Here is a 12241-nt window from a genome sequence, read left to right on the forward strand (position 1 = left end):
CACCACAACTACGGAGTCTGTGCTCTAGAGCTCACGAGCCACAACTACTGAGCCCGAGTGCCACAACTACTGAACCTCACACGCCTAGAGCCCGTGATCCGCAACAAGAGAAGCCACCGCAATGAGAAGCCCATGCACCGCAATGAGAAGTAGCCCCCGCCTGCCGCAACTAGAGAAAGCCCCCACACACCAATTAAGACCCACACAGTCAAAAATAAGTAAATAAAATAAATAAATGTATACAAAAAAGAGAATATTAAAAAAACCCTACATGATGGTCTCAATCGATGCTGGCAAAGCATTTGAAAAAAGTCAACAGCCTTTCATGATAAAAATACTCAGTAAACCAAAAAAGTTTTAAAAAGCTACCTCAACACAATAAAGGACATGTATTGACAGCACACAGCTAACATTATGCTCAATGGTGAAAGAATGAAAGCATTCCCTCTAAGATCAGATATAGGACAAGGATACTTGCTCGTACTTCTAAAAACTTATTCCTGGAAATCCTAGTAGGAAGAAGAACAAGTAGGGAAAAAAAGAGATGAAAAGTATCCAAATATAAAAAGGAAACAAAATTATCTGTTTAAAACCAATATGATCTAATTTGTAGAAATCCTGAAGATTCTGGAAAAAAACAAAAAACCCTGCTAGAAGTAATAAATTACCAGACATTTAATCAACATGCAAAAATCAATGTATTTCTATACAACAAAAATTCCACCATGAGGGGGCTCTTCCCCAATCAAACACTCACGTGGAAAATAGAAAACAAAAACACTAATAGTAACATCAAATACATAGACCTGATGATAAAATTAATAAAATCAAGACCACTTGTTACCCATAGAAATGTACAAAATGAAAGCAGCAGTGCTATAAACAAAAAAAATGATAGCTCACCATTGATAAAGTATCACTCCACAAACTGTCTCATTAAGACGCTTCAAAATTAGCTGTGACGGTATCATGAACAATGGCACGCAAGACAACAAAAAATATGGCATGACGGCTGAGTCAACAGCCTAACACGAGAATGTGAACTTGGACAACGTTATCCCTAGGAGAAATTCCTATACCATTTCTTGAGGCTCAAACGATGGTAATTATTACATGTGAACAACACTGTCACAGTGCCTTTGAGACATGTTTTGGTGATATTCCTCAAAACCAGAAAAAGAACTGCAAAGACTTATCAGGGTCTTACAACATATGAGGAAAAGTATTCTCCATCAAAAATTTTCTGTTACACAGCAAACCCATTCCACAGTATACACCAGAAGTTGTCCATTAACTACAGGTACATTATCAAGGCAAGAAACAAGATAAAATTTCAGTCCCTAGAAGCATGTCTTTCAAAAGCAACTTTCAAAGGCAAAATCATGCAAACTTAGGAGAATATTAAATCAGAAAGAATATATACTTCCTAAGTACAGCAATAAGAAATGAAAAAAATATAAGATACGGGGTTCAGATATTATGGGTCCTTGACATGGAATCATGAGCTCAACCCATAGATTCCAAGATAAAGCCAGAAAGATTCATATGTTCTCCCCATGTAGGACTGGGGATTAAAACGAGGATCTCTCTGTCCACCGTCTTTAGAGTTTCCGTAAGTTACAATAACAGAAGATCTAATGCACCTCCCTATTACACACATCCCTGATGGGTGTGGCAGTCAGAACAGAAGAAATGGCCGACAGATCTAAACAAGCAGACAGGGCTTGAGACAGCTCCATGCAGGTTCTGAGGTGCCAGATGGAATGAAACAGCAAGCAGTGTTTTCCCATCTTATAATTAGATCTTCTAAAAAATATCAGATGGGGGTGTAATCCAGAAAGGCCCAGGGACTGGAGTCTGGAGGCATCAGCTCTGATCTATATGGACTGAAAACTGAGCATTCAAGAGAATCAAGTCCAAAAGAAGAGATGAGAGAGCAAGAGACCCCTTTATTTTAAAAGTTTCCAGTTGGGTGTTTTAAATACTTAAGCACTGGAAAAAACTCCTGGTGTATCATGAAGCGGGCAGACCATCTAAAGAAATGGCACCTTTAAACTCCTGTGGTCTGAGACATCAAGGCATTGAGTTCAGTTAAGCAAGGCATGGGATTCCAAAAGGCAAATAAGGGTAAATGCAAAGATACCCTCCCAACATTTGGAGGGAAGTTATCCTCACCCACAAAGATCAGGTTTCTGTAGGTCTCCAACATCACGTCCCTGTACAAGGCCCTCTGAGCAGGGTCCAGGCATTCCCACTCCTCCTGAGAGAATTCGATGACCACATCATTCAGTGTCAACTGACCCTGAAAGAAAAACACATTTCACCAAGTGTGAAAGAGTTTATTTGTGTATTCCACTAATAAAACACTGATTCAGGGGCTTCCCTGGTGGTGCAGTGGTTAAGAATCCACCTGTCAGTGCAAGGGACACGGGTTCGAGCCCTGGTCCGGGAAGACCCCACATGCCGTGGAGCAACTAGGCCAGTGCACCACAACTACTGAGCCTGTGCTCTAGAGCCCGCGAGCCACAACTACTGAAGCCCGCATTCCTAGAGCCCGTGCTCCACACCAAGAGAAGCCACCATGATGAGAAGCCCACGCGCAGCAATGAAGAGTAGCTCCCGCTCGCCGCGACTAGAGAAAGCCCACGCGCAGCAACGAAGACCCAATGCAGCCAAAAATAAATAAATAAATAAAATAAATTTATATATAAAAAAAAATACAGATTCAAAATTAGAAAAGTTATTACTATTATACATTAATTTAACAGATTCAGAAAAAAATATCACAATAGTAAAGTTAAAAACTTACTGGAAAATTAAAAACCATTAAAAAAAAAAAGGAAAAAAATATTGCAATTAAGTAAGAACATTTCACCAAACATGATGATCAGAAGGAAACAGTCGGAGAGAAGTTAACACTCTTACACTGTTGATGGGAATATAAATTGATGCAGCCATTATGGAAACCAGTGTGGATGTTCCTCAATAAATTAAAAATGGAGCTGCCATATGTTCCAGCAATTCCACTCCTGGGCATATATCCAGACAAAACTATAATTCAAAAGATACATGATCCCCTATGTACATATGATCATTATTTACAAAATTCAAGACATGGAAACAACCTAAATGTCTACTGACAAATGAATGGATAAAGAAAATGTGGTGTATACACACACACACACACACACACACACACACACACACAATGGGATATTACTCAGCCATAAAAAAAAATGAACGAATGTCATTTGCAGCAACATGGATGGATCTAGAGATTATCACACTAAGTGAAGGAAGTAAAAAGACAAATACCGGGGCTTCCCTGGTGGCGCAGTGGTTGAGAGTCCGCCTGCCGATGCAGGGGACACGGGTTTGTGCTCCGGTCCAGGAAGATCCCACATGCCACGGAGCAGCTGGGCCCGTGAGCCATGGCCGCTGAGCCTGCGCGTCCGGAGCCTGTGCACCACAATGGGAGAGGCCACAACAGTGGGAGGCCCATGTACAGCAAAAAAAAAAAAAAAAGGACAAATACCATGTTATCACTTATATGTGGAATCTAAAATATGACACAAATGAACATATTTACGAAACAGAAATAGACTCACAGAGAACAGACTTGTGGTTGCAGGATTGTGGTGGGGGGAGGATTGCAAGTTTGGGATCAGCAGATGCAAACTAGCATATATAGGATGGAGAAACTACAAGGTCCTACTGTAGAGCACAGGGAACTAAATTCAATATCCTGTGATAAAACATAATGGAAAAGAATATAAAAAAGAATATATATGTATAACTGAGTCACTTTGCTATACAGCAGAAATTAACACAACATTGTAAATCAACTATATGTCAATAAAATTTTTTTTTTAAAAAAAGAGGGAAATACTCAATGCATTCCCACTGACATTACAGTGGAGTGAAGGGGGCTGGCCAGGGCTCCTGACTTTCACCACTGTACGGTGTGGCTGAGCAGGGACCACTAGAAGAAGTAACAGGAGGAAAACAGAGAGCTAGAGCAAGACACAGAAACAGCATGTCAGAGAGTAAAAACTGTTAACATTCACAAATCTAAGGACACAGAAAAGCTAAAAGGGAAAGGATGGAAAAAGATATTATGTCCCAAAGATAGCAGGGATGACTGCATAATATCAGACAAAATGAATTAAAGAGAAAAACTGACATAAGACAGAAAGGACATTATATTATCATAAAAAGGGGTAACTCTCCAAGATATAACAATTATAAATATTTAAACACCTAACAGAGTTCCCCTCAATACCCCAGTGTTAAGTACCAATGGAAGCAAAGAGAAGACCAAAAGGAAACAGAGCACCTGAACAACACTATAGACTCACAAGACCACAGAGATCACCCCATCCAACAAAAGCAGAAAACACATGCTTCTCAAGCACACATGAAACGTTCTCCATCACAGACTACATGTTAGGCCACAAAGCAAATCTTAGCAAATTCAAGAAGACCCAGATCATAAAAAGTATTTCTCCAAACATAATGAAACCAAACTTCAAAAAGCCAGCAGAAGGAAAACAGAAAAATTTCAAAAACGTAGAAATTAAACAATTCATTTTTAAACCAATACTTGAAAGAAGACAAGGAAACTTTTAAAATATCTAAATGAAAGTGACAACACACATACTAAAAATTACAGTCAAGCAGTACAAAAAGAGAAGTCTACACTGCTAAACATCTACAACAAAGAAGAGAAGAGAACACAAATCAGGAATATATTCACTACAAGGAAGGAGAAAAAGAAAAAACTAAACAAAAATTACTAGAAAGAAACAGAGAAGAATGATTAGATGAGAGATAAATGAAACAGAATGTAGGAAAACAAAATAAAAATCAACCAACCAAGAGTTGGTGTTTTAAAACTAGGCAGGAAACAGATTGCAACTGATGTCACAGAAACATTTTTTAAAGGAAGATAAGGGAGAACTATGAACAATAATGCCTACAAATTACATAATCTAGAAGATACAGGTAAATTCTTACAAACGTCAAACCTAACCAGGCCTAATCATTACAAAATAAAAACTTTGAATAGAATTATAACTGGAAGATTCAAGCAATAATCAGAAATCTCAAACAAGGAAAAACCCAGGACAAGATAGCCTCACTACTGAATTGTACCAAACATGTACAGAAGAATTACCTCTAATCCTGCTAAAATCTTCTTGAATAGTCTCAGAGGGAACATTAGCAAATTCCTTCTATGGAGCCTGCTTAACTCTGATACCAAAGCCAGAAAAAGACACAAGAAAAGAAAACTACAAAACCAATATCACCCGCACATACGGATGCAAAATCCTTAACAAAATACTACAAAATCAAATTCAACCGCACATGAAAATGTATTCAAATCAACACCAAGTACATTTTATTCCTATAATGCAAGGCTGACTCAACATAGAAAAATCAAGTAATGTGATATAACACATTGACAGAATAAAGGAAAAAACCACATATGATCATCTCAATTGATGCAGAAATAACCCACTTAACAAAATGCAGCAACCTTTCAAGATATAAACCCTCAACAAACCAGAAACAGTAAACTATCTCGACATAATAAACACCAAATATGAAAAGAACACAGCTAACATTATACTCTACAGTCAAAGACTAAAAGGTTTTCCTCTCACATCAAGAGGAAGGCAAGCATGCACACTCTCTGCTATGCACACTCACTACTATTCAACGAAGTACTGAAAATCCTACCAAAGCCATTAACTGGAAAAAGAAATCAAAGATAACTAAAAAAGAATTATCTTTTTTTGTGGGCGACAAGTTTTATACGGACAAACCACAAAGATACTACAAGAAAACAACTATGTCGGGACTTCCCTGATGGCGCAGGGGTTAAGAATCCGCCTGCCAATGCAGGGGACACGGGTTTGAGCCCTGGTCCGGGAAGATCCCACACACCCTGGAGCAACTAAGCCCATGTGCCACAACTACTGAGCCTGTGCTCTAGACCCTGCGAGCCACAACTACTGAGCCCGTGTGCCACACTACTGAAGCCTGCGCACTCTAGAGCCCACGCTCCGTAACAAGAGAAGCCATCGCAGTGAGAAGCCCAAGCACCGCAAGGAGGAGTAGCCCCTGCTCGCTGCAACTAGAGAAAGCTCGCGCAAAGCAACGAGGACCCAACACAGCCAAAAGTAAATAAATAAATTAATTAAAAACAAAACAAAACAAAAAACCCAACTATGTAAAAAAAATTTTTTAGAAAAGTTGGATAAAAAAATTAACATGCGGCTTCCCTGGTGGCGCAGTGGTTGAGAGTCTGCCTGCCGATGCAGGGGACATGGGTTCGTGCCCCGGTCCGGGAAGATCCCACATGCCGCGGAGCAGCTGGGCCCGTGAGCCATGGCCGCTGAGCCTGCGCGTCCGGAGCCTGTGCTCCGCGACGGGAGAGGCCACAAAAGTGAAAGGTCCGCATACCGCAAAAAAAAAAAAAAAAAATTAACATGCAAAAATCAGACAAATTTCTATATGGAATGAAAAATGTCAAAAAAAGTTAAGAAAACAATCCCATTAACTACAGCATTAAAAAGTACAGAATACTTAGGAATAAATTAGCCAAGGAGGTAAAACACTTGTATACTGAAAACTACAAAACTTGTTGAAAGTAATCCAAGGAGATACACACAAATAGAAAGATATTCTGTATGCATGCACTGGAAGACTTAATACTCTTAAAATGACCACAGTCCCAAAGTGTTCTATAGATACAACAGAATCCCTGTCAAAATTCCAATGGCAATATTTGCAGCGACAGAAAAAAACATGGTACAAAAAAACATGCTTTGCAGCAATACAAAAAAACATGGTAAAAAAACATGCTAAGAGAATCTCAAAGGACCCAAAATGGCCAAAATACTCTTGAAACAGGAGGGAGATGGAGAAGGCCCGTTTTGAATATCAAAACATTACATACAAATTAATCAAGATGGTGTGGTACTGACATGAACACAGACACATAAAGCCAAGGAACAGAACAGAATGCTCACAAATAATCCTTGGCATGTGTGTAAAATGTACTCACAAGGGTGGTAAGACTACACAATGGAAAAAGGACAGTCTCAGTGACAAATGCTGCTGGGAAACTGGGTATCTACCAGCAAGAGAAGAAAGTAGGAACCTTACTTGCATAAAACAGAAAAACCTCTCTGTCATGAAAAAGGCAATCAACAGAGTGTAAAGACAACCCCTGAGAAACGGAGGGGGAGAAAGTGACTTGAAGAATGCAGAGAATTTTGTTGATTTCATAGTTTAAAATCGATGATGGAATAAACACCCTCTATCACTGACGTCTCTTTCTGAACTTACCATTCCATTTTCCAATCATTCAGATTTTGAAGTCAGTGACTCATTCATTTAGCTTCTAGTGTATTATTTAAAAAATCAGAACAAATTTCTTGTTATTGTTCAGTTTTCCAGAATTTACCAAGTATCGTGCATATTCAGATGATTCCATCAACAGGATGGGTCATGGAATTTACAGAGAGCGGACAGTACACTCAGATGAAGCCCTTTAACAATACCTGCTGCCCAATAGCACTGAGACCCCATCCACAATCCATAGGTGTGAAGCCCTGCCTAAGACAATGTCCACTGGAACCTCAGGGAGATGAAATCTAAGTGGACATGACAGGGACTGAGGGAAGGCACTAGATAAGGGTGAATGTACACGTGTCAGGAAGGATACCTCAGAGTGAGACAAGATTAGCAAGTCCAGTTGAGGGCACTTCAGAAAGGAAAGACTGAAGAATCAACTGAGAATATGACTTTACCTCAGAAACAGCCATTCCTGACTCCTTTTCTTTTCCTTCTCTTAACGGCTTCTTTGTTAGACAACAGGACTCTTTAGAGGTCTACCTGAGAGTTGAAAACAGGCTGTTTAATGCTTAGAATCAACACACCCCCTTCCTGAGTCACCACCACACGCACAGGGAAGCCCTCAGCATGGGGAACAGACGGTCCTCTGCTGCCCACTGTCCCAGGAGGGACTCAGGACAGTAAACTCCCACACAGAGACCAACCAGTGAGTTTTCCCACCCTTTCCTTCAGATCTCGCTCCCCTCCTGGTGAGGCCCTCACGTACCCAGCAGCAGTGGGCACCTCAGCTGGACCCACGATCCCCTGCAGGTCACAGACTAACCCTGATCCATCCCCACGCAGAGCAGAGCCCTTACCCTCAGCCCAGATCTCAGCCCTCAGAAACGGGGGGACTCAGAGTCCTGATGTTCAATGACGGATCCAGATTGGAACATCCTGGGGAACCTTAAGTATTATTCATGTTGGGCCCCATCCCAGCTCCTTTAAAAGGCATCTCTGGTCAGGGGGTATAAAACAGATGAAGATGCCTTACTCAAATCAATGCGAAGCCTGGGCTGAGCACCACCTAGAGGAGGTGAGCCCAGCACACCTCCCACGTTCTTTTTTACCCAAGCTCTATTAATGTACAGTTGATGAATAAACATGGTGTACATATAAGATATACAATGTGATTATTTGGCAGATATATACACTGTGTAATAATTATCACAAAAATTACATGTGAAGACACCCAAGGACCCACTAAACCTAAGATACCATACTTTCATTTACAATTCCAGCCCAAACACTGTCATCTCCAAAACCTACTAATTAAAAAAGACACATGCAATAAGGCACATGCCACAGTCAGATCACAACCTCTCCCAATGAAATGGCCCCAATTCTCCACTGTATCTTTCAAAGTGCATCTGAAATGGTCTTCACTTACACAATAAAATGCTCAAAAATACCAAAGGTAACCCACAAAACGATCTCTAAGATTCTCTGTGTATCACTTTAAGGGTTGCACGATGATTCTCCCACTCTCAAAAGACCCAACGTGAGTCAAGGCATAGAGTGGATTCTGTGGGGCACCCTATAGATCCATTCCCTCAGGACCATGGTGTCCATCCACCTGTACCCAGAGCGTGCTGTTCGCACAGCTCAGGTCATATCTCTAAGAGCACAGGAGGAAAACGTTTGTCTTTCTAAATCCACTGCCTTCATTCCTACTCAGGTGTGACCGTGAGTTATTCAATGCAACCAATGCGTGCAATCCTCAGTCTCAGCATCTATGTCCCAGGGAACCTGAGCTAGGACTTTATGGCAATTCAGTTCATGTAATGAAGCCCACAGCTACACATACCACCTCAAGGTGCTCCAACCACAATTAAGACATCCCTTTCAAATAGTTCTCCAGATGCCTTGACCCCGCGAGGGACAGGTGCCCACACCATTCACTTGGCTCACCTTGAAGCCCACACTGGCTGCCACATCCCTCCTGAAGGCCCCTACAGGCTCCCCTCCAACTTCCCAACTGTTCTGCCTCTCCTCCATGCACTCATGGGCAAACAGGGCTAAAAGGCACAAGGACCTCTCAGCAAAGCCATCGCAACAGGAATACACACAAGCTGCCACCCAAAGGACACTGACCATTCATTATGAAGGTCAAGAAGTCGGCCATCCTGGGAAACTGACCAACAATTGGGAACGTCATCAAGTCCAGTTACAAAGGGATTTGAGTTCATTTACGGAGACTCAAAGCAGACAGTTCCCAAGTTTCTTGACTCCTGTTCTACCCACTCACAGGTAATTAAAAGATACCCTAGCTCTTTGAGGGAGGCCTCCTTCATGCCCCATTAGGCTCCAGACTTCTGCCCACCCTTAGCACAGTGAAACCACTATCCTGGACTCTGAGCAGATGACCTGCCGGAAGGCAAGGCTCCTGTCCAAGGTGGCGACTGGTCACCTGATGTGCACAGCCTGGAACACCTGGGGGCTACAGCAGAGCACTGACACAGCACACTAAACATGGGAACACGTCACCCACTGCTTGAGGACACCAGCTGTACAGGACTTTTTAGGCCTCCCTACATCTTTTTGCTCTTGAGTAAACAGACACATAAGGTAAGCATCAATTAGAGTGGAAATGTCCAAAACAAGTGTGAGAACCATCCTCATTACCTGCCCTGGCAACTTGATATTTCCTGAGGTGTACTCAGCCCAGTCAACAATCCTAGCCTTGAAAACATCCCCAGAGTGAGGTGTTGCAGTGACCCTGGGAAGATGATGAACACTGTGTCTGTCCTTCAATGGAGGTTAAGCACGAAAGACTAAAAATAATCAATACACAAGTACATTTCTGTTGAGGGTGACTGATACAGAGGCAGTAAACCCTGGGTAATTTCACAGAGGTTGTCGGAGGAAGGGGAAGGGGACATATCTCTGAAGTAACATGTGGAGGACAAAGGGCCTGAGCCATGGTGACTTAAAGGCCAATGGTAAGAACAGGAACTAAGATCTGAGACAGAACACGTGTTGGGGTTTGGGGACAGAAAAAAGGTGAATGTGTGTGGGGCAGAGTGAACCATGAGGAAACAGTCACTTCCCAAGATGAGGCTGGAGACACTGGCAGGGCCCTGAGCATGATACAGGGCTGTGTAGACACAGTGAGGAGACTGGACTTTGTCATAAAGACAAGTAACAGCCAGTGGAGATATGAGTGCCAGGACTGACTAAACTCTCTTCAAATTTAAATCTTCTGCAGAGAAATACATCTCACTATGGTCACTTTAACTCTGAGCCTATGTTCTTGTCTCCTTTCTAGGGTTTGTTTTACTTTTACATTCTGGGATGACTGTGACCCATTTAAATTTCTAAATACGACTAGACGCTCTCTTCAAAAATAATTGCCACACACAGCGGGTGGGGGTGGGAGGTGGGGAGGGATGATGGGAGAGTCAGATTGACATATACACACTACGATGTATAAAATATATAACTAATGAGAACATACTGTATAGCACAGGGAAGGCTACACAGTATGTTCTCAGTGCTCTGTGGTGACCCAAATGGGAAGGAAATCCAAAGAAGAGGGGATATGTATACATATGGCTGATTCACTTTGCGGTACAGCAGAATCCGACAGTCCAGCAATGTAAAGAAACTATACTCCAAATAAAAAGTGTTACTTATACTTTTTATTAAAACTTTATCCAGGGCTTCCCTGGTGGCGCAGTGGTTGAGAGTCCGCGTGCCGATGCAGGGGACACGGGTTCATGCCCCGGTCTGGGAGGATCCCACATGCCGCGGAGCGGCTGGGCCCATGAGCCATGGCCGCTGAGCCTGTGCGTCCGGAGCCTGTGCTCCGCAACGGGAGAGGCCACAGCAGTGAGAGGCCCGCGTACCGCAAAAAAAAAAAAAAAAAACTTTATCCATAAAATAAGACTGTAATGATATATACTAAAAGGTTAATACCATGTTTTTTGAGTGGGATTAGAAATGATTTCCATTTTCTTCTTTTTGTCTGTATTCTCACATAGGCTTGATATTACCTTTGCAATAAATTATATTCAAAGAATAAGAACTGCCACACACAGACACACACCCAATTTCACCAGTGAATTCAGGGGTTAAGTGTTGCTTCAGACTGAGAATTACTGGTCTAGTCTCTCATCTCTGTGTTACGAGTGGGCTCCCTGAGGCCCAGAGGGGACACATTGTGGAGAAGGTCTGAATTGACTGAACAGAATCAGGTGGAAATGAATTCTGAAAAGGTCACCTGAAGGGCCTCTTCCTTTCAAGAGGTACCATGTGCTGACAGTTTTTTCTTACCCAGTCCTCTACTCCCTGACAAGAAATGTAAGGGGGTGAAGGACAACTGTCTGAGTCAAGTCACTGCCCCATGGCTGAATAGGAACTGAATATGGAAGTCATCTTATGATTCAAATAATTACAAAATTCACAAACCTTATAGCCAGTTTTTCAATTCTGATCCTTGTCTATGTAAGTCAAACAAACAAAAATTACATTTATTAGATTTTAAAGCCAGAAATCAATATATCACGACTTAACTGTCCACATCCAAAGAACTCGCCACCCATCTGGACTCTGTTTCTCCCTTGTACCTGCACTACTACATCTTTACATTTCATTAGGTTTATGTCTCCCTATTCCTTTCTCTGTGGCCATCTTTTTCTTCACTCTCTGTTTCCTCCCTCACGCCAGTCCTGCCCCACTCTGCGACCTGTTTCCCCTCCTGTTGCTCTCTCCGCCCAACCTTTCTGACTGTCCTAAAAATCCGTATCTTTCTGCATCTTTCTTCCCAATCTCGGCCCCCTCTCTCATCCCCTGGTTACGGCGTTTCCATCCCGGTCACAGTCCCTTCCGCCCCACT

The 12241-nt window shown here is 42.0% G+C and overlaps 1 protein-coding gene and 1 pseudogene across 17 annotated transcripts in view; one reads left to right on the forward strand and one right to left on the reverse strand.

Annotated features, from left to right (window-relative positions):
* LOC137214765 (zinc finger protein 665-like) overlaps positions 1-12241 on the forward strand; it is a 349647-nt pseudogene that overhangs the window by 158585 nt on the left and 178821 nt on the right.
* LOC137214778 (zinc finger protein 813-like) overlaps positions 1-12241 on the reverse strand; it is a 71643-nt gene that overhangs the window by 58331 nt on the left and 1071 nt on the right. For 3 of the 17 annotated variants that reach the window (XM_067719000.1, XM_067719003.1, XM_067718999.1), the window contains exons 2-5: positions 11815-11846; positions 7821-7905; positions 3316-3459; positions 2176-2302 (exon numbers count right to left, since the gene is read on the reverse strand). In XM_067719000.1, the coding sequence (XP_067575101.1) occupies positions 2176-2302; positions 3316-3459; positions 7821-7835 (286 nt within the window). In that variant the 5' untranslated portion in view covers positions 7836-7905; positions 11815-11846. Of the gene's footprint in view, positions 1-2175; positions 2303-2925; positions 3065-3315; positions 3460-3608; positions 3746-7820; positions 7906-11042; positions 11211-11814; positions 11847-12241 lie in introns of those variants that run through there. The other 14 variants (XM_067719008.1, XM_067719013.1, XM_067719011.1 and 11 more) reach the window with 7 other exon arrangements.

This window comes from Pseudorca crassidens, chromosome 20, assembly GCF_039906515.1.
Source record: "Pseudorca crassidens isolate mPseCra1 chromosome 20, mPseCra1.hap1, whole genome shotgun sequence".
Taxonomy (NCBI): Eukaryota; Metazoa; Chordata; class Mammalia; order Artiodactyla; family Delphinidae; genus Pseudorca; species Pseudorca crassidens.